This window comes from Myotis yumanensis, unplaced genomic scaffold, assembly GCF_028538775.1.
Source record: "Myotis yumanensis isolate MYYU_CA2020_CCGP unplaced genomic scaffold, mMyoYum1.0.hap1 SCAF_18, whole genome shotgun sequence".
Taxonomy (NCBI): domain Eukaryota; kingdom Metazoa; phylum Chordata; class Mammalia; order Chiroptera; family Vespertilionidae; genus Myotis; species Myotis yumanensis.
In genome coordinates, this window is record NW_027223769.1 from 9,268,444 (window position 1) to 9,289,275 (window position 20,832).

At 45.7% G+C, this 20,832-nt stretch overlaps 1 protein-coding gene across 1 annotated transcript in view; it reads right to left on the bottom strand.

The window, feature by feature from the left end:
- GARRE1 (granule associated Rac and RHOG effector 1) overlaps window positions 1-20,832 on the bottom strand; it is an 84,193-nt gene that overhangs the window by 10,507 nt on the left and 52,854 nt on the right. The window contains 7 exon segments of the mRNA XM_070399103.1: window positions 1,391-2,424; window positions 4,577-4,702; window positions 12,377-12,474; window positions 14,577-14,735; window positions 16,598-16,759; window positions 16,885-16,980; window positions 17,194-17,334. Coding sequence (XP_070255204.1) covers window positions 1,391-2,424; window positions 4,577-4,702; window positions 12,377-12,474; window positions 14,577-14,735; window positions 16,598-16,759; window positions 16,885-16,980; window positions 17,194-17,334 — 1,816 coding nt within the window.

The window sequence follows — 20,832 nt, forward strand, 5'->3', positions numbered from 1 at the left end:
TCTCAAATGTGTTGTCATCAAGTCATATGTAGTAATGTTTAAGAGTTCTTCTAGCCCTGGCCAGTTTGGCTCACTGGATAGAGCGTCGGCCTGGGGACTGGAGGGTCCCGGGTTCAATTCCAGTCAAGGTCATGTACCTTAGTTGCAGGCACATCCCCAGGAAGGGGTGTGCAGGAGGCAGCTGATCGATGCTTCTCTCTCATGAATGTTTCTAACTCTCTATTCCTGTCCCTTCTTCTCTGTAAAAAATCAATAAAATATATTTTTTTAAAAAAAGAGTTCTTCTAATCTCTCCTGTATCTGTAGTATTTATGTCTCGTTCTTTTTTTCTAGTCTTGTTTCTTTTAGCTCTCTCTTTTTTTAATCCTCACCTAAGGATGTGTTTTTGTGGGTGTTTTTTTTGTTTTTTTTTTGTTTTTTGAGAGGAAGGGAGAGGGAGAAGAAGATAGAAACATCAATGATGAGAGAGAATCATTGCTCGGTTGTCTCCTGCATGCTCTGCACTGGGTAGTGAACCCGCAACCTGGGCATGTGCCCTGACGGGGAATCAAACTGTGACCTCTTGGTTCATAGGTTGATGCTCAACCACTGAGCCACACCAGCCAGGCGAGGATGTGTTTATTTTTATTGTTAACCCTCACCCGAGGATATTTTTCCCATTGTTTTTTTAGACAGCTTGGAAGGGAGGGAGGGAGAGGTGGAGAGAGAGGAAGAGAGAGGATATGTGAGACACATGGATTGGTTGCCTCCCGTGTGAGCCCAACTGGGCTGAGGAACGAACCTGCAACCCAGGTACATGCCCTTGACTGGGAATTGAACCCCTGAAGTTTCAGTCTACAGCTGGTGCTCTAACCATTGAGCACACCAGCCAGGGATACTATAATCATGGCTCTTATCCTTAATCAGTTCCTCCTCCTAGTTTATCTTTGTTTTGTTTCTAAGTTCTTTTTCTTATTTCCTAAGATAACTCTGGTGGTATATTCACACTGTGTATGTTGGGAGAAGCTGTATTCTATGAAGGCAGGAGGGTACCCTACCACCTTTCATAGGTCCTGGAGTTTAAGCAGAAAAGAACACCACAACAGGAAAAAGCCCCCACTGCTGTGGCTCCCATGAATGGGAGGGCCCAAACTGGAGCCCACTTGCACTAGTAGCTTCTCTTATGCCTCAACCTGTCCTCTGCAAAGTGAGAAAAAGAGTTCCATTTATCTTCTCAGCCTCAACCTCACTGCTTCCCACCTTTGCTGGGTCTGTCCCATACTTGCCATCAGGCAGTGAAAAAGGGTCTTTAAAATCACTTCCCCACAAGGCTGTGGCCAACTGGCCCTGTGATGTCCTCGGTGATTATATTTATGTTACAACCCTGAGGTGGGGAGGGGGACTCACGTACCTGCAGGATCAAAAGGCAGAATCTCTCCCAACATTCCGAAGACTCCATCACTTTGGTCACGATTTGGCCAGGTATTATTTCTAGGTCCCTGTGGCTTCTGCCCCAAAACCTCTGACATCATGTTATCCATGTAGCTGCTCACCAGACCCAAGCTGTATAAGTCAGAACTGAGATCAGACATGCCAGGCCACTGGCCCAGAGGAGACAGACCCACTCCGACGGGCTGTGCTGGCTGCTGGGATGAGCCATGTACCCATTTCCCAGGGGCCCGAGGCTGGGGTGGGGGCTGCTGCGGTCCAATGGGTTGGAGCAGGTGTTGGTAGTATTGAACCTGGGGTTGTTGTTGCTTTGGGGACTGCTGCTGAGGTGCCAGGCCTTGCTGGGGTGTCAGAGGTGTGTGTGTCCCAGCTTGGGGTGGCCGCGGTGGAGGGGGCGCAGGCAGTGGTGGCTGCTGTGGCTGCATGGCTCCTGCCTTCTGTTCAGTCACCAAGGCTGTGGCAGCAGAATTACGCCTTGTCACTAATGGGGAGCCCTGATGTGACTGGCCCATATTAAAGCCGGAGAGAAAATCGATCACCTCCTGCATTTCCTGATCAGTTGGTAAGTTCATACCCTTCTCGTCCTTGCCATCATCCCCTTGCAGAAAGCTGTCACGCCTCTCCATGAGAAAACCATTGGCCATTTGATTACTGGGATTCTGAGCTGACTGTGAAGGGTCTGCAGTCCTAGGAAAATTACCAATGTTCAAAATGCTTTGTAACCTTGAATCAATATTACTGGGCATTTTGGCTTTCTCTTCTGAACACCCAGCTATGAAGATGCTTTTGGAAGGGGTATTTAGGATGGAATAATTGGTGCTGCTGCCAGAGCTGGTACACGAAGCTTTCTTGGTGAAGCGGGATGTCAGTTTGGAGAAGGTCTTCTGCAGGCCGCCTGAAGATTTGTTCCCATTTCCAGAAGGGAGGTCAGCCTGATTCCCAAAATCACACATCTCCCTTTGCAGCTGTATCTGTATGCAGGGCAAAGCTTGTTCCCTATTTCAACAGAAACGTAGTTTTTTAAAAAAGACAAATATACAAATTGGATAATGAAATAGATCTCTTTATATTTAAAAAAGACTTCAAGAACAAAAAAGACCTCTCTGCGTGTTATTAGGTTCACTTACTTATATACTAGAGGCCCAGTGCACGAAATTCATGCACACGTAGGGACCCTAGGCTGGGCCAGCGATCAGGGCTGATCAGGTTCCCCACCTCCCTGCCTCCTCCTTCCCTCGCTGCCCACACACTGCCATGGCTCGGTTCCCCCCGCCTCCACGCCTCCTCTTTCCCTCACTCCCTCAGCGCCCCACCGCCACAGCTGGTCCCCTGCCATGTTCTGCGTCGCCCCCGGTGGACAGTGCACATCATAGAGTGATCAAACTACCATTCTCCTGGTCGAACTCCCAAGGGGACACTTTGCATATTAGCAATGCCATAACGACCGGTCGCTATGATGCCCACTGCAGCCAGCGAACCCACCCGAAGGGGGGTGGGGCTGGCCGGCCAACCTCCCACAGCCCCTCCCCCAAACCAGCCTGCCCCTGATTGGCCTCTCCCACCCTGATCGAGGGCGGGGTGGCCGGCCAACCCCCCTGCAACCCCTCCCCCTGGCTGGCCCCACCCCTGATCACCCCCCCCACCCCAATAGGGGGTGGGGCTGGCTGGCTAACCTCCTGCAGCCCTTCCCTAAGGCTAGCCCCACCCCTAATTGGCTCCCACTCTCTCATCAGGGGCAGGGCCACAGGCCAACCACTCATGGCCCCTCCCCGGGGCCACTGGCCCCTGATTGCCACCCCCCCCCCCATTCGGCTGGCCCACTGCCCACAGCCCCTCCCCATGGCTAGCCCTATCCCCGATCAGCCCCCACCACCCCGATCAGCCCGCGGCCCCTCCCCCCAGCCAGCTTTGCACCAATTGATCCCACCAATCAGGGGTGGGGTTGGCTAGCCAACCTCCCATGGCCCCTCCCCTGGCCACTGACCCCCAATCACCTCCCCCCCCCAATCGCCCATGGTCCCTACCCCCAAGCCGGCCCGGCCCTGATCGGGACAGGTCAGTTGGTCAACCTCCTGCCATCTCCTCCTCCCAAGAGGCCCAGCCCCGATCCACCCCAATTGGGGTCGGGCCGGCCAGACCCCACCCATGCACGAATTCATGCACTGGGCCTCTGGTTTTATAGATAATTGTAAATAATTTAAGTACTTACTATCTATATTTATTTTAAAGAAACCTGTAGTGTCTAACATGGGACTGTGTTGAAAACTACATCAGGATTTTGGCCTGAGGGGTTTGAGCAAAACCCTTTAACTGCAGAACAGGAAAGCAAGGCAAGGCTAGAGTGGGGATGTCACCAACAGAGGCCTGCTGTGCGCCTGGAGAACAGGGACTGAGAGTCTGGCAGATCCAGCAGAGGGACAATGGACAAATCCACACAGCAAAGAAGGGTGGGTGGGGAAGACTCAGACACTAGGCAGCACTGTTGTCTTTGGAAGTAATTTGCAGACAGTGCCAAGAACAGGTGGCTGTTACTTCCAACATTTTCTGAGCACTCTTTTCCGGCACTGAAAGAGAGCCCTAGAGATAGAAAGGGCACTGGGTGGGGGCTGAGGCAGGTGATGGCTGGTGCAACCCTGGATGAGCCACCTCACCGCTCTGGATCTGTTGTGTTCATGAGGTAAGACAGGGGGAGGACACATGGCTAGATGTTTAAGGTCCCACTCTGTTCTAAGGTTAACAATTCACAAAGAGATAATTTTGTGTGTCAGCTACTTTCAGACAGAAATAAAGTTCATGCAGGATATAAGTAAATTTCTAAACATTTCTTTGCTCTTAGTTCATAAGGAGAATATCAGTTGAGTTAAAATCCTTTGATGGACTTATTCTCAAATAATAGAACAAATGAAGGCAAAAATGTTGACAAAATGGGGAGTCTGGGTAAAAGGCAGAGCAATTCTCTGGACTATTCTTGTAACTTTTCTGTAAGTTTGAAATTATTCCCCCAAAAATTTAACAAAATGTTTTCTCTCTTGTCTTATGTACTCACATACTATCAGTGACATCAGCACACATGAAACTGTATGTGGTTATAGTCCCTAGGTGTGGACCTGAATGCAAACCAATTCAAGTGACCGTTGGAGACACCAACCTCCCTGCCCTCCAGCGGCTGAGGTCCAGCACAGCCGTGTAGAGCACGTCCACCAGGCCCAGCGTCTTCTCGGGGTCCAGGCTTCTTTGCAGCAGGGACATGGTAGCAGGGTCTTCTTTCAGGCACCTAGGCACAAACCAGGTGCGTTAGTCTGGGCTGCATTTCTCTGCAAAGGTGTTCCAAGAAGGCTTCACACAAAGGCTACAAGTTTTTTAAAGATATAGTTTTAGCCCTAACCGGTTTGGCTCAGTGGATAGAGTGTCAGCTTGCGGACTCAAGGGTCCCGGGTTCGATTCTGGTCAAGGGCATGTACCTTGGTTGCGGGCACATCCCCAGTAGGGAGTGTGCAGGAGGCAGCTGATCGATGTTTCTCTCTCATCGATGTTTCTTTTTTTTTTTTTTTTTTTAAATATATTTTATTGATTCTTCACAGAGAGTAAGGGAGAGAGATAGAGAGTTAGAAACATCGATGAGAGAGAAACATCGATCAGCTGCCTCCTGCACATCTCCTACTGGGGATGTGCCCGCAACCCAGGTACATGCCCTTGACCGGAATCGAACCTGGGACCTTTCAGTCCGCAGGCCGACGCTCTATCCACTGAACCAAACCGGTCTTGGCTCTCATCGATGTTTCTAACTCTCTATCCCTCTTCCTTCCTCTCTGTAAAAATCAATAAAATATATTTAAAAAATATATATATAGTTTTATTGCTGAAACCGGTTTGGCTCAGTGGATAGAGCGTCGGCCTGCGGACTGAAAGGTCCCAGGTTCGACTCCGGTCGAGGGCATGTACCTGGGTTGCGGGCACATCCCCAGTGGGAGATGTGCAGGAGGCAGCTGATCGATGTTTCTCTCTCATCGATGTTTCTAACTCTCTATCTCTCTCCCTTCCTCTCTGTAAAAAATCAATAAAATATATTAAAAAAATATATATATAGTTTTATTGATTTTAGAGAGGAACGGAGAAGGAGAGAGAGAGAGAGAGAAACATCATCGATCAACTGCCTCCTGCACATCCCCCACTGGTGACCAGGCACGTGCACTGACTGGGAATCGAACTATGACCTCCCGGTTCATAGGTTGATGCTCAATCACTGAGCCACGCCGGCCGGGCAAGGCTACAATTTTCACACACTTTTGCACTGAATAAAAATTCAGTAACTATAAGAACATTTAGAGAATGACAGGGCTAACACTGAAACTTGTTGCTCTGCAGAAGGAGGAGGAAGCAACAGGGTCTGGAGTGTCTGTGGAGTTCTAACTATCTAGAATTCCTAATGCCTTCTCACTTTCCAACACTGGCTCCGGCCCTGACTTTCCTCCCTACCCTGCTGAGGTTCTGTGGTCTGGCACCATAACTAGCCCTTTGCAAACTCTTTCTATAACACCCCTGCCCTTTCCTTCCTCTATAGCTCTTCACACCTGTACCCAAGAAACAGGGTCAACAGAGGGGGAAAATCCACACAGTATGCCCCCTGGACTCACTGCAAATTTGAGGTAAGCAACAAATATGGCCTTCCCATAAGTTAACTTTTTCCTTTTCCAAGATGACTGTTTCACCCCTCCTCGCCTCTCCTCAAAGCTCTGCCATCCCTGCTATCTCACCCATTCCTTCCCATCTCAATTATCCCTTAACTGAGAAACCACATAAACAGATGTGACCTACTCCATCTCCCCTCATCACTAAGTCCACCAGCTCACCTGTGTCCCTGCCCATGCACCCTGCCTTTCCCCCATGTCACAGTGGAACACAGGCCCTGCTCTTACTACAGGCTGACCTCTACCTGAGTGCTGCATGCCACCCTTTTGCTTTCCCGAGGACTTCGCTTATGCAATCACCCCATTCCTTCCCTGTGATATTCCCTTTGGCAAACAAACCAGTCTCACTACCTTCTCTTAGCCCCACATTCCCCTTCAAATACTGTCCCAATTCTCTGCTCCCTATTCTCCTCTCATTTCACTCTGAGCAAGCTCTTATCACCATTAACTCCACTAAAATAACTTCTTTGCAGGGTCGGTGCGGCTCAGTGGTTGAGCATCAACCTATGATCCAGGAGGTCACTGTTCAATTCCTGGTCAGGGCACATGTCCTGGTTTCAGGCTTGATCCCCACCTAGTAGGGGGCATGCAGGAGGCAGCCAATCAATGATTCTCTCTCATCACTGATGTTTCTATCACTCTCTCCCTCTCCCTTCCTCTCTGAAAAAAAAATTGTATATATATAAAATAACTTTTTTGTTATTGCTGTTAATCCACACCTGAGGATATTCCTTCCATTGATTTCTTTTAAATATATTTTATTGATTTTTTACAGAGAGGAAGGGAGAGGGATAGAGAGTTAGAAACATTGATGAGAGAGAAACATCGATCAGCTGCCTCCTGCACACTCCCTACTGGGGATGTGCCCGCAACCAAGGCACATGCCCTTGACCGGAATCGAACCTGGGACCTTTCAGTCCGCAGGCCGACGCTCTATCCACTGGGCCAAACCGGTTTCGGCATTCCTTCCATTGATTTCGAGAGAGAGTAGAAAGAAGGGAGGAAGGGGGAGATAGAAGGAAAAAGGGAGAGAGGGAAGAGAGGGGAAGGGAGAGGGAGAAACATTGATGTGAGACACACTGATTGATTGCCTCCCACACACGCCCCAACCAGGGCTGGGTATTGAACCTGCAACCCAGATACGTGCCCCTGACCAGGAACTGAACCCAAGACCTTTTCGTGCATGGGCCGATGCTCTATCCACTGAGAACATCGGCCAGGATCCCACTAAAATAACTTTTTAAAATTTATTTCAGAGAGGGAGAGGAAGAGAGAGAGAGAGAATCATTGATTGGCTGCTTCCTGCATGTCCCCCACCAGGGATCAAGCCCACCTATGCATGTGCCCTTGATCAGAATCGAACCCAGAACCCTTAAGTCTGCAGGCTGATGCTCTATCCCCTAAGCCAAACTGGCTAGGGCTAAAATAACTTTTATTGAACAGCTTAGATCTCGCCAGAGTCAAGGGCAAGTTACCTGTCTCTACCTCAACCTCATTCAACCTCTGAACAACGTTGTGCAGGTTTCTTTCCTCCTGGATCACTGTCTCTGCAGCTTTGGTGACCCCAAACTTGCTTGTTTCCTTCTACCTGTCTGGCCGCTCCTTCTTGGTCTCCTCTGTGGACTCCTCCTGCTCCTCTTACCCCCGTCTCTGTATTGTGGCACGTTCCAGGCTTTGTCCTCTTCCCTAGACTGCATCTGGTCCTGAGGCTTCACAGACCATGCCTACACTGAAGACTTTCATACTTCCTTCACCAGTCCACACCTTCGTCCTGAACTCCACTCTCATGTATCTAACTGCATTATTGATATCTCTCCTTGCACACTTAACAGGCAGCTCAAAGGTAGCCTGGTCAGCCCTAGCCGGTATTGCTCAATGGGTAGAGTGTCAGCCTGTGGACTGAAAGGTCTTGGGTTCTATTCCAGTCAAGGGTACATACGTTGGTTGCAGACTTGATCCTCAGCCTCAGTTGGGGTGCATGTGGGAAGCAACCAGTTGATGTGTCTGTCTCTCTCCCGTCGATGTTTCTCTCTCTGTGTCTCCTCTCCCTTCCATTTTCTCTAAAAAAAAAATCAATGGAAAAAATATCCTCTGGTGAGGGTTAACAACAACGGGGGTGGGGGGGTGGGGAAGAGCCCTAACCAGTTTGGCTCAATGGATAGAGTATTGGCCTGCGGACTGAAAGGTTCCAGGTTCGATTCTGGTCAGGGGCATGTACCTTGGTTGCGGGCACATCCCCAGTAGGAGGTGTGCAGGAGGCAGCTGATAGACGTTTCTCTCTCGTCAATGTTTCTAACTCTCTATCCTCTCCCTTCCTCTCTGTAAAAAATCAATAAAATATATATTAAAAAAAAAAAAAGGTAGCCTGGTTAGCACTACTCTTAATTCCTCTCTTCCCCACAACCATTCTGATTTCTACAGACTTCAATAACTAAACAACACAGTTGTCTACCCGACCTATGAGCCACCTCTAGCTCCCTCATATCCTCCATCAATCTATTAGCAAATCCTGACAGTTCTTCTTCCAAAATATAGTCTGCACCCAAGCATCTCTCCCCCCTCTTATTATTGCTCTACTCCAAGAAACCACCCCCATCTGTGACTCAGGAACAAACTGCCAATTGGTCTCCTTTTCTCCTCTCTGGGCCCTCCAAGGCCCACCCTTCACACAGCAGCCAGAGTGAGCCTCCGACCACAAAGCAGAACACATCACTCCCATTTAAAGCCCTCTATTGATCCTCAGCCTCAGTTGGGGTGCATGTGGGAAGCAACCAGTTGGGTTCACTGAAATACCGTCTAAACCCCTCCCCCAGCCCTCCTGATGCTCTGCTCACCACACCTCTCCCACTGTCACCTCTGCTCACCCTGTCCTAACTACAAGGCCTTTTGTCACTCCCTGAATATGGTGGGTTTGCCCACATCTCAGGACCTTTGCTCTTGCTGCTGCTTTCTCCCGACTGCTTTCCCTTGAGAGCTACTTCCCACCATTCAAGCCCCCACTGCCCATGCAGAGCATCTCCACCAAGAGGCCTTTCTGAGAGGGAAAACCAGAAAGAGGTTGTCTGTCTGCTCCTGGGCACTCGGGAGTTAAATGGTGAGATCGACATGGCGAAGCCACCCTGAGAAGACAGCAGCACACTCCAACGAACTGCATGAGAAGAAATATATCTGTGCGAGTGTGAGCTGGCCAGTTTCAGGAACACTGGAAAGGCAACAAGGCAAGCGTCGACAGTGCCCCACCAGCCTCGCAACTCCTGAGAGAATCTCGGCCAGTGGACCGGGCCCAGGTTCATGCACTGAATCCTCTCAGCCTGGAGTTGCTGATTATTAGGACACACTTGCTCTATGCTCACCAGCCACCTTCTGCCTGTCATTTGGCTGGTCACATATGTTCTACATGAGGAGAGCATTTGCTGGTCATGCAGAAAGGAGTACTACAGTTCCTAGAAATAATAATTTCTCTTTCTGAAAATCAACAAGTTGGCATTTTTATTTTACTCATCAGTCTTGAGAACAGTCCCCTGAAGAGACTAAACCCATTCTTTTCACACATCACTCAGACTTGCTTAAAACTCTTTACCCGTTCTTAAACATCCAAGTCTCTTAAGGACCCTGCAAGTCCTGGCGTCTATAAACCCTCCTCACCCTCCACCCCTTAATCATCACCTACCATATATCCCAGCCATTCTGGGTGACTCCTCAGGCTTTTGCTGTTCCTTCTGCCTGGAGTGTTTTCCTCATCTACTCTCCACATGGCCAGCTCCTCTTAAATGTCACATCTTCAAAGAGGCCCTTCATAACTGACCTCCTCATCCAAAATAGCCTCCCTTACCCATCTCTACCCTATTCTCTGTCATATGACATCATTCTGCTCTTATTCCCTTCTCACACTCACCAGTTTGAACTTAACTCTTATGCTTATTAGTTCTTTCCTCCTTGTCCCCATTCCCAAGTCAGCTCAGTGAGGAGCAGGGACCCTGTCTTTCTTGCTCATGATTAAATTTCCAGAGCCCAGGCAGTGCCTGTCACATATTAGGTATTTAGTAAGTATTTGTTGAAAGAAAAATGGATAGCTTAAGTATGACAGTTTAAAAATTTAAGTAAAGTATTACTTCATTTGGAAAAAACATCTGGCAGCAAGGAATATAATAAATTCTTGACTGGCTTTGCTAACAATTTCATTTTCTTCAAGGTGGAGTAATCACTTCTGTTTGAGTCCGTCTGTCTCAACAAGCACATATTTTATAACTTGAAAGAAACTTTGTATTTTTACCAAAAGCAACCAGCAGAGGGAACCACTCCAAGGACACATAGCAGAAGGTCCTTTCATGGAGGTTCAATGAATTACAAAAGAAATCAATCATATAGTTTTGAAAGTAAACTGAAGTGTTAACCATTTCAGTACTAGCTGTTTATATTCGCCAAGTTATTAAAAAATTCAAACTTTTTTTCAAAATGGGAATCCAGGCTAAACAGAATTTCTTTCTTTCTTTTTTTTTTTTTAAAGATAATTAAAATTATTGATTGATTGATTTTAGAAAGAGAGGAAGGGGGAGGGAGAGGGAGATATCAATCTGTTGTTCCACTTATTTATGCATTCATTGGTTGATTCTGGTATGTGCCCTGACTGGAGATAGAGCCTGCAACCTTGGTGTATGGGGATGACACTCTAACCAATTTACCCCGGTTAAACTGAATATTTTTCAAGAAGAACTTGCACTGGAAAACAAATTAAGAATTTGAGAACACAAAAATCTTACAGAAAAGTGAGCTTATATGTATTATTTGATAGGAATAAAAATAGGCATATAAATTACCATTCATTTCAGGAACAATCAAATTATAAATTTTGGTGGGGAGGGGAACTCATAGATGAGAGATTTGGGGACATGAAGTGAACTGGCAACCCCTACTTGATATATCAACTAGTTGTAAAACTTTGGGTAGAATCTACTGCTGGACCCTCACATTTCAAGGAGAAATGGTTTAAATATAATTTGCATTTCCCAGCTCTCACTTTAGTCCCTACAGGCACTGACATTGCCACTGTTCCTGACTATATCTATTCCTACCTACATGCTTTAAATATTTTCTACATAGTTAAATATTCATTCAGATTATAATTTTAATAGCAAAAGTCTCCCAATATATGTTTAATTTTTGCTGTTTACTGATAAAACTATGATGCTGATCCTTATAGTTGAATCTGTACAGACATCACCAGGATAAACCCTTACAGGTGGAACTGTGAAATTGCTGAGGTCATATTCCTTATTTTAGGTCTCTGATATATTAAACTACCCTCTAGGAAGGCTGTCATTTATTCAACAACTTCTGTGTCTATTTTTGTATAGTCTGGCCCAAATATAGTACTCTAAAACAATATATTATTCTAAAACAACTGAGCATGGTAGGCAAAATGGTACTTATTGTTTCTTTACTTTGCCTTTCTTTATTAGGAGAGGTTACACAGTTTCTTCATGTATTTGTTAACATATGTCTTCTGATTTACCTGTTCCTTTACTTTGCCCATTTTCTTATTGATTTGTAGGAGCAGTCAAAATAAAAATGGTTCAGTCTGTCCCCTGATATGCAATGACACTGGGTATGTAATGACATGAACTTAAGATCATTAGAGTTGTTGTTGGGCAGACCAAGGTGGAGGAGGAATTCTATGTTCTGGACTCAGCTTTACAGAAACACTAGGCGACTTAGAGAAAATGGTATACTCTGTTTAAAAGCACTGGACAGCCCTAGCTGGCTTGGCTCAGTGAATAGAGCGTCAGCCTGCGGACTGAAGGGTTCCGGGTTCGATTCTGGCCAAGGGCACATGCCTGGGTGGTGGGCTCAATCCCCAGTAAGGGGTGTGCAGGAGGCAGCTGATCAATGATTCTCTCTCATCATTGATGTTTCTATCTCTCTCTCCTCCCTTCCTCTCTGAAATCAATAAAGAAATATATTTTAAAATAAAAAATAAAAGCAGTGGACAAAGAAAATAATATTGCTCATTATGATTCATGAGTATATAACATTTTAGTTATATTTTTGGTCAATGAGACTTGGCTTCAGGCACCTTGGCTTCCTCATCTTGGACTAATAACCATGACATGGCAGTAACACACTACCACTGCCATAAGCCTGCATAAACAGAAGATGTGTCCTATCAGCTAGCAGGGAGTTTGTCCATGACAGCAATGTTGTCAAAGATGTGAACACTTCTATCAGAGCTTAGGCTTGTGTTAATGTAACAGACACATTACCATGTGGACGGGACTTGAACCACGATTCTTGAGCCTTCTAAACTGATTTGGGGGGCATAGGCTTCTTTATTTTCTATCTGCGCTGTATCAACTACCACCTAAGAGAGAAAGAAATATATCGATCAGCATTCAGAGAGAACAATGATTAAAACAAATCCCATACATGAACCTATCAATGCTAAGTGACTCTGGCAAGAACTATTTCCCTAGCAAAGCAGGTATGCAGAGGCCAGTCAGGGGCCCTATGGAGACGACAGTAGGTAATAAAGATGACTGAATACAGTAATATTTCAATAAACAGAAACCAATTTCTAGGTGTAGGATGTGCTGAACTTTGCAAGCACTTGTGGCACTTCTTCCAAACTATAAATGTTAGTTAGGAACTGCTTTGTTTCCTTTACCTCAGTATTTTAAAATTTATGCACTTGAAAGGAGTAAAAACGCCACCAAAAAAAAAAAAAAATCAAACCAATGCTTCAGAAAAGCCCATTTGTAATGACCGAAAACAAGCCAGAAGTGGATGAAGCTTTTCTTAAAGATCATTTTACTCTCAACCACCAATAAAAACAAAACTACTTCAGGAAAGATAAAGAATCAGCCCTTCCTTCAATGATTTCCTCTTACTTGGAGGACAGTCTTTAATATTACAGGATGATATAGTATCCTCCATAATTTAGAGTTTGATAAAGTGATGAATGTATTTTCAAATAACTAAAATAACTTTAAGAAGAGAATCATAAAACACTTGAAAACCAAATCTGTGATATATCAGAAGGGTAAAGCAATGCAGAGTTGTTTATTTTGATTCCAAACGCAGCCTGTGATGGAGCTCATTTCCACTGCTGTAAACAGAGTTCCCACAGCTGGTCTGCATGTCCTTTGGAAAAGACTTCCTGTCCAAGTAATAACCATTGTTGGACCAGGCAGGTGTTTCCTCTCTCCTCCCAACCCCAGAACCATAATCTAAAGGTTCTTTGTCAGCCGCGTACAAAGGTGCCCGGAGATCAAGGGGTAAGGATCTATGAATAAGTTTCTGATCTTTGAATAACAATGGAACTTTTTCTTTTAAGCCTACAAAGTTGTTGTTTTTTGTAAGCCTACAATGTCCTTCTGTCTTATTCTACACATTCCTTTCTGGAAACTGATTGCCATGGTTCTCCTAGCTTCAGCTCAATCTCCTAACCACAGTGGGCTATTTTATACATCAGCAGGGGGTCTCCAGTCTATGCTTCTTGTAGGGTTCCTATACTGAGGAACATATCCTAAAGGAAGTATACCTCCCCACCGTGGACTGGCCCTCATCTGGCCCTCGACAAGGGAGCACCATCCTGAGCTCAGCCACCGAAGCCTTCACCCACATGAAACAAAAGGACAGCACCTGCCCAACAGCTACTTTCATAAAGTAGGAATTAGACTAGGAAACAGTTCTTTAATTTTCTTAGTTATAATTAGCTTCCTTTAGCCTGACTGAAATGCTATATCTTTTCAAATAGTCATTTAATTCAAGGAAGTAGAATCAAATACATAAGGTTATGTGAGTCAGCAGAGTCAAATAAAAAGCTAAATGGTGACTTCAGATATTGACCCCATCCAACTTTAGCAAAAGTTATTCTTCTCTCCAATGGTGATAAAGACTAGGCTTATTTCTGAGTTGACACTTATTTGATTGCTAAGAAGGAGACAGAGCTGGGACACAAAGTGACTGGATGGGGGCATTACTTATACCATTGAGGTCTCCGAAAGGTGATATTTGAGCTGACATTAGGAAGACTGAGAAGAAGTGAGTCACATGATAATCAAAGAGGAGTATTCTCAGGTAAGAGGAGCATCAAATGCAAAGACTGGCCTGTTTGAGCAACAGAAAGACATGCACTGAAGCTCCAGAATAGTCAGGTCAAGTCAAAGGACTCTATCAAATCATTACCAGTGAAATGGTTTCCTTAAAATGAGGAAAGCCTGCAACATCATTTTGCAACTAGGTTCCCTACCAATACATATTAAAAATCTACCAAAAAAAAAAAAAAAAGGCTTTTTAATGCTACTCTTTCCTTACGTTTTCTATCTGGTCTAAACTCTGTAGCACCAAAGAACTTTTAAAGTTACTCAGTATTTTCACACATGCCTGCACCCCATCCTCACATGCTTGAAACATCACCTGTCTCTACTCTCTCTCCCCCATACATCACACACATTCACTCACCAGTCCAGCTTGGCCAAACAGCAGCTGTACGGCAGTCTTGCAGGCGCCCCGCCATGTGGATGGGCACACCTGGTTCAGTACTTCAGTTACAGGAAAATCATCCCTTGGTGTGATTCCATTATAGCAGCCTGCCTCCTTGATCAGTTGTAACATTGTATGCTATAGATTGATAACAAGAGTGTTCATATCTTAAGATAAAGTCACACAAGAATGTTCATATCTTAAGATAAAATTTGTAGACTGAAATGCATTTACAAGTACACAATAGTCCTCAAAAGAAAAGTATTTTGTTTAAGTACCCCCAAATAATGGAATTTAATTTGTTAAGTGATTATCATCAGACACCCTCAGGTTTTCTCAATCCCATAGAGGGAATGATTAGATGTATCACATGATTAATACACCTGTTGGTATTTCTATACTAGCACAAAATGCATTATCTAGCAATCTGATAATGGACACTGGTTGAGGAATTTTGAATTCTGAATTCCTCTAAATAAGGAGACAAAATCATCTGGTAGAAGTAAATACCAATGAAAATCTCAACTTTACTTTGGATTACCAAGTGGTCAGGTATGCAGACTCTGGAAACAGATTGCGTAAGTTCAAATTCCAATCTACTACTTTCTAGCTATGTGACCTTGGGCCTTAGTTCCTCTAGTTCTCCAGTGGGGTAAGGGTGATCATTTAAAAAGACGACACATGTGAAATGCTTGGCATAATAATGCTTGGCTCATGATGCTCCACAAATGGAAATAATTATTGCCATATTATGACAAGATTTCTCCTCTTACTTTTTCATGAAAGTCCACTGAAACATTAACCATAAACAGTATTTTATAATGTGCTTTCAAAAACCTTTATGTTAGACATTTGAACAAAATTACAAATAAAACTAACTTGACAAACGTCTCATTAAAAAAGTCACCATAGCCCTAACCGGTTTGGCTCAGTGGATAGAGTCCCAGGTTCAATTCTGATCAAGGGCATGTACCTTGGTGCAGGCACATCCCCAGTAGGGGGTGTGCAGTAGGCAGCTGATTGATGTTTCTCTCTCATCGATGTTTCTAACTCTCTACCCCTCTCCATTCCTCTCTGTAAAAAATCAATATATTAAAAAAAAAAAAGTCACCGTAGCCCCGCTGGCATGGCTGTGGTTGAGCATCAATCTATGAACCAGGAGGTCACAGTTCATTTCCCGGTCAGGGCACATGCGGGGTTACGGGTTCGATACCTAGTGTGGAGTGTGCAGGAGGCAGCCTATCAATGATTCCCTCTCATCATTGATGTTTCTATCTCTCTCTCTCCCTCTCCCTCTCCCTTCCTCTCTGAAATCAATAAAAATATATATATTAAAAAAAAAGTCACCATAGCCCGGCCAGCCATTGTGGCTCAGTGGTTGAGCATCAACCCATGAACCAAGAGGTTTTTAGTTTGATTTCCGGTCAGGGCACATGCCTGGGTTGGGGGCTTGATCCCCAGTTGGCGGCGTGCAGAAGATCGATGTTTCTTTCTCTCATCAATGCTTCTATCTCTCTATCCCTCTCCCTTCCTCTCTCTAAAAACAATAAAAATATATATATATTAAAAATAATAAAAAATTCACCATAGCCCTGGCCAGTGTGGCTCAGTTGGTTGGAGCATTGTCCCATACACCAAAAGGTTGTGGGTTAGATTCCCAGTCAGGGCACATATCTAGTTTGCGGGTTTGATCCCAGACCCTGATTGGGCACGTGTGGGAGGCAATCAATTGATGTTTCGATTGCTGTTTCTCTCTCACTTTGATGTTTCTCTTTTTCTCTCCCTGCCCCCCTCTCTAAAAATCCTCCCTTGGGGGAGGATTAAAAATAAAGTCACCATAGTTCACTTTTTAGATACCAGTTTATAGAGAAAGGTTAATGCCTTCTGCCCCAATCTATATTCTATATTCTTTAATCTATATTCTTTACAAGCCTTTAAGTTTCCTTAACAACTCTATTTTCAAGTTCAAACCCGGTTGTTGGAACCCTATGGAAAGCTACCGTCTTAAGTTTCAGATTATCAGCGGCTGACTCGTTGAAGGAGACACCCTTCAGGAAGTGTGATCCGATCTGCACAGGGACAGTAGGAAGCTCACACTGCATGGGCTGCGGGGGCGTCTGCCTCCGCCCAGTTTGCTGTGCTTCTGCCTCGCTGCAGCAGCCCTGGAAGAGGTTTGGATGGGAGAGAAAGGGTGATCCACAGCTCATCTGTCAAGACACTTGGTTCACTTGGTATGGCGAGACTGCCATGCCACAGCTTCCAAGAACTACCAGAAAGAAAAGTGTACCTGCAAACTTGCTTCAATTGCTTTTGGATTCAAGTGGAAACCAGCTTTCATTGCATATTCACAGTGGCCTAAGCTTTCCAGAGCTATTTTATATGCCTGCAAAGAAATTATTTTCAAAAATCAAGATTATATAGCTTATAAAATGACAAAGTCCAATGAAAATAGAAATTTAAAATTTCTATAGTTTTTAAAACACTTAAGGCTAGCTACTATCATATTACTCTTTCCAATTGATTTAATATCACAATTGTAACTCCCTCCCTTGTCCCTATCCCTGAGGTATTGCTGTGCCAGCTCTGAAAAACTTACTTGCAGAGCACTGTCAATTTTTATGTTCAGTTCTTTTAACTGGTGCTCAGGAATGGCTGCACTTTGAGAACAGAAGAGCTGTTGAACTTCAATTCCTGCCAGGCGGCCATCACAGCCTCTTTCTCTTAGTCTAGATGTTGCCTGCAACATAAATAATTACTGGTAGGTAAAAGAGGATGCTGCAGACACTAGCAAAATTAAAAAGATAAAATACAAAAACAAAGGAAATAAAGCAAGAAATCATCTAAGCATTAGATATAAGCCAGACATTCCGAACTGGTTGTATTAAGAAGTGGGCAGCCAGAAATTTTGCAAAATTCCAGCAAGCATCCTGAAGAAAACGTAAACTTGACACAGCACCATCTTCTTTAAGAAACCCTGGAAAGCCGGGCTGGTTTGGCTCAGTGGATAGAGCATCGGCTTGTGGACTGAAGGGTCCCAGGTTCGATTCCCAGTCAGGGCACATGCCTGAATCGCAGGCCCAATCCCGGGTAGGGGGCTTGCAGGAGGCAGCCGATCAATGATTCTCTCTCATCATTAATGTTTCTCTCTCTCCTAAAATCAATAAAGATATATTTTAAAAAGAGAAAAAAAACTCTGGGGGGCGGGGGGAAGAAAACCTTCCTGACCTGTTATTCATTTTTTATATATAAAAAATATTTGGCCGTAACTGGTTTGGCTCAGTGGATAGAGCGTTGGCCTGCGGACTGAAAGGTCCCAGGTTAGATTCCAGTCAAGGGCATGTACCTTGGTTGCGGGCACATCTTCAGTAGGGAGTGTGCAGGAGGCAGCTGATCGATGTTTCTAACTCTCTATCTCTCTCCGTTCCTCTCTGTAAAAAATCAATAAAATATATTTTAAAAAAATATTTGCATTTAAAATTTCTCTGTTCTAGAAAGACAAATAACCTAGAATATTGGCATCTGGTGTTTCCAGAATAAAAAAAAGAATGTATATGGTTGGGTGTTCCTATATACCAAAGTAAAAATTCACACTAATACAGAACAAGAAAAAAACACACATCAGAACATTAAAGGAAAAACAGAGCTTTTGAAATATGCACAGAAAAAGTAAATACTACTCAGTCATTAAACATGTTTAGGAAGAGTACATAAGCAAGAGAAAAAACAAGAAAAAACTAATCTGTTCCTTGTAAGGATAAAATGTAAGTTATGCCCTGGCTGGTTTGGCTCAATGGATAGAGAGTCGGCCTGCGGACTGAAAGGTCCCAGGTTTGATTCCGGTCAAGGGCATGTACCTTGGTTGCGGGCACATCCCCAGTGGGGGGTGTGCAGGAGGCAGCTGATTGATGTTTCTCTCTCATTGATGTTTCTAACTCTCTATCCCTCTCCCTTCCTCTCTGTAAAAAGTCAATAAAATATATTTTTAAAAAAAATGTAAGCTATGGTTCACGACTAGAGAATAAGAAAAATAAGTATCTGATTTATTAGCTGGGAGGAGAGCTTCAGGATGAACTCTCTTTCAATTCTCCAATGTCTATTTTTGTTGCAGTAATATTAGTGCAACAAATAACATTTTTAAACAGTTTTGTTCTCTAGGCAGGTGTAAGAGTTTTTTTTTTAAATACATATTTCTTTATTGATTTCAGAGAGGAAGGGAGGAGAGAGAGATAGAAACATCAATGATTTCCGCAGGCTGATGCTCTATCCACTGAGCCAAGCCGGCTAGGGCCAGTGTAAGAGTTTTAATGCTTAACAAAGTTGCAGGACTAAGGAAAAGTAGTGAGCAACTATCTATATACTAGAGGCCAGGTGCACAAAATTGGTGCATGGGTGTGGTCCCTAGGTGTGGCCAGCGATCGAAGCACAAGCGTCTGGCGTGGAAGGGCAGGTCCCAGCTGACCTCTGGGCCCTGGGCAGCACCTGGGCCCCCAGGCCCCCTCACACCCCCTCCTCCTGGGTCACGGTACCCGAGTCCCCACGCCGAGATGTGGTGAGTGTAGCTGGATGCCGTGGGCCGGGATGTAGTGTGGACCTCTGGATCACCCAGTGGCACTGCACAGAAGCCAGGCGGGCAGCACACTCTCTCCCGGCCAGCCTCACAGACCAGCTCCTGTGCGAACCCACTGGCCACTGGGAGCCCCACCGGCCCCTGCGGTACCAGTGGCTGTGGCTCAGCTCACCCGGAAAAGGCCACGCAGGTGTGGGGTGGGCTCCTCGCGGACACCCGGCACCTGAGCACAGGGGCTTCCCTGGCATGTGAGCTCTGGTGTCCTGGGGGACGGTAGCAGGGGGAGTGAGAGTGAGCTCGGATGATACCCCGCATTCTCACCACACCTCTGTCTCCATCACCCCTGCCTCCAGGTAGCTGGCGAGAGGTCACAGCCCCCCTCCCCCGGCACTGTGGGAGGTTGGTCGCCGCCACCCACCTCCAGTTCCACTTCCCAGCCCAGGGCCTGCTGGCCACTGGTCGCCATCTGCGGGGCAATGGGTTGGGGCTGGGCCCCCTGTCCGACTCCCTCCGCCCCTGGGAGCTGGGTGGTGCCCCCGCCCCCCCTCCACCACTGGTCGCCATCTGCAGGGTGATTGGACCCCACTGGCACCCGCCTTGGCCTGGCGCTGCCTGCTCACCTGCTCCACCATCCCGCCACGGTCCCGCTCTCATCAGGGCCCATCAGGGCCGGCAGCGCCTCCACTGCCACCCGCTGCCAGCGCCGTGTCGCTGACATCTGCCATGTTCCGTGCCACCCCCTGGTGGTCAGCGCACGTCATAGTGAGCAGTCACACTCCCGGTCAAACAATTTGCATATTAGGCTTTTATTATATAGGATATAAATAAAAGCCTAAGCAACCGTCAACCATCCACCCGGTAGCTATGACCAGCAATGACCACCAGGAGGCAGACGCTCCGACCAGTAGAGGAGGGAGCCTGATTCCTTGGAGAACTGGCCGTGGGTGAGGTTGCTGCTGGGGCACTGTCGGCCCCGAATCTGCTTCACCCACACCCTGGACCCAGAGAGGAGGGAGGAGGGCACCCGATTCCTCGCGGAATTGGCCGTGAGTTAGTTATTGCTGGGGCACTGTCCTGTGGGGACTGGGCGAAAACCAACTCTCCGACATCCCCCAAGGGGTCCCAGATTGTGAGAGGATGCAGGCTAGGCTGAGGGACCCCACTGGTGCATCAATCCATGCACTGGGCATCTACTAATGCTATAAAATTTCAAAGCAGAACAAAGTATTCCTGTATACCACTCCAACCATTCCCTGAACCTTAAGAGTCTCACAGTAACACAATTTGACTTTTTTAAAGAATCTTTCAATCAAATATTTCACCCACAAGGTCTTGTTAGGTGTCACTGAATAGACAGTGAGGTATAAAACTTGTTCCCTATCATCTTGGAGCTGATAGCCTCATGGACCAACAAGGCACACAAATAAAACATTTAGCCCTGGCTAGTGTAACTCAGTTGGTTGGGCATTGTTCCGGGCACTGAAGGATTGCTGGTTCAATTCCCGGTCAGGGGCATGCAGGAGGCAGCCAATTGATGGTTCACTCTTACATCAATGTTTCTTTCTCTCTCTCCCTCTCTCCCTCTCTAAAAATCAGTAAAAATATTTTAAATAAATAGATAAATAAATATATAAAACATTTAAAAATTAAAAACGGAGGCGTTGGCCG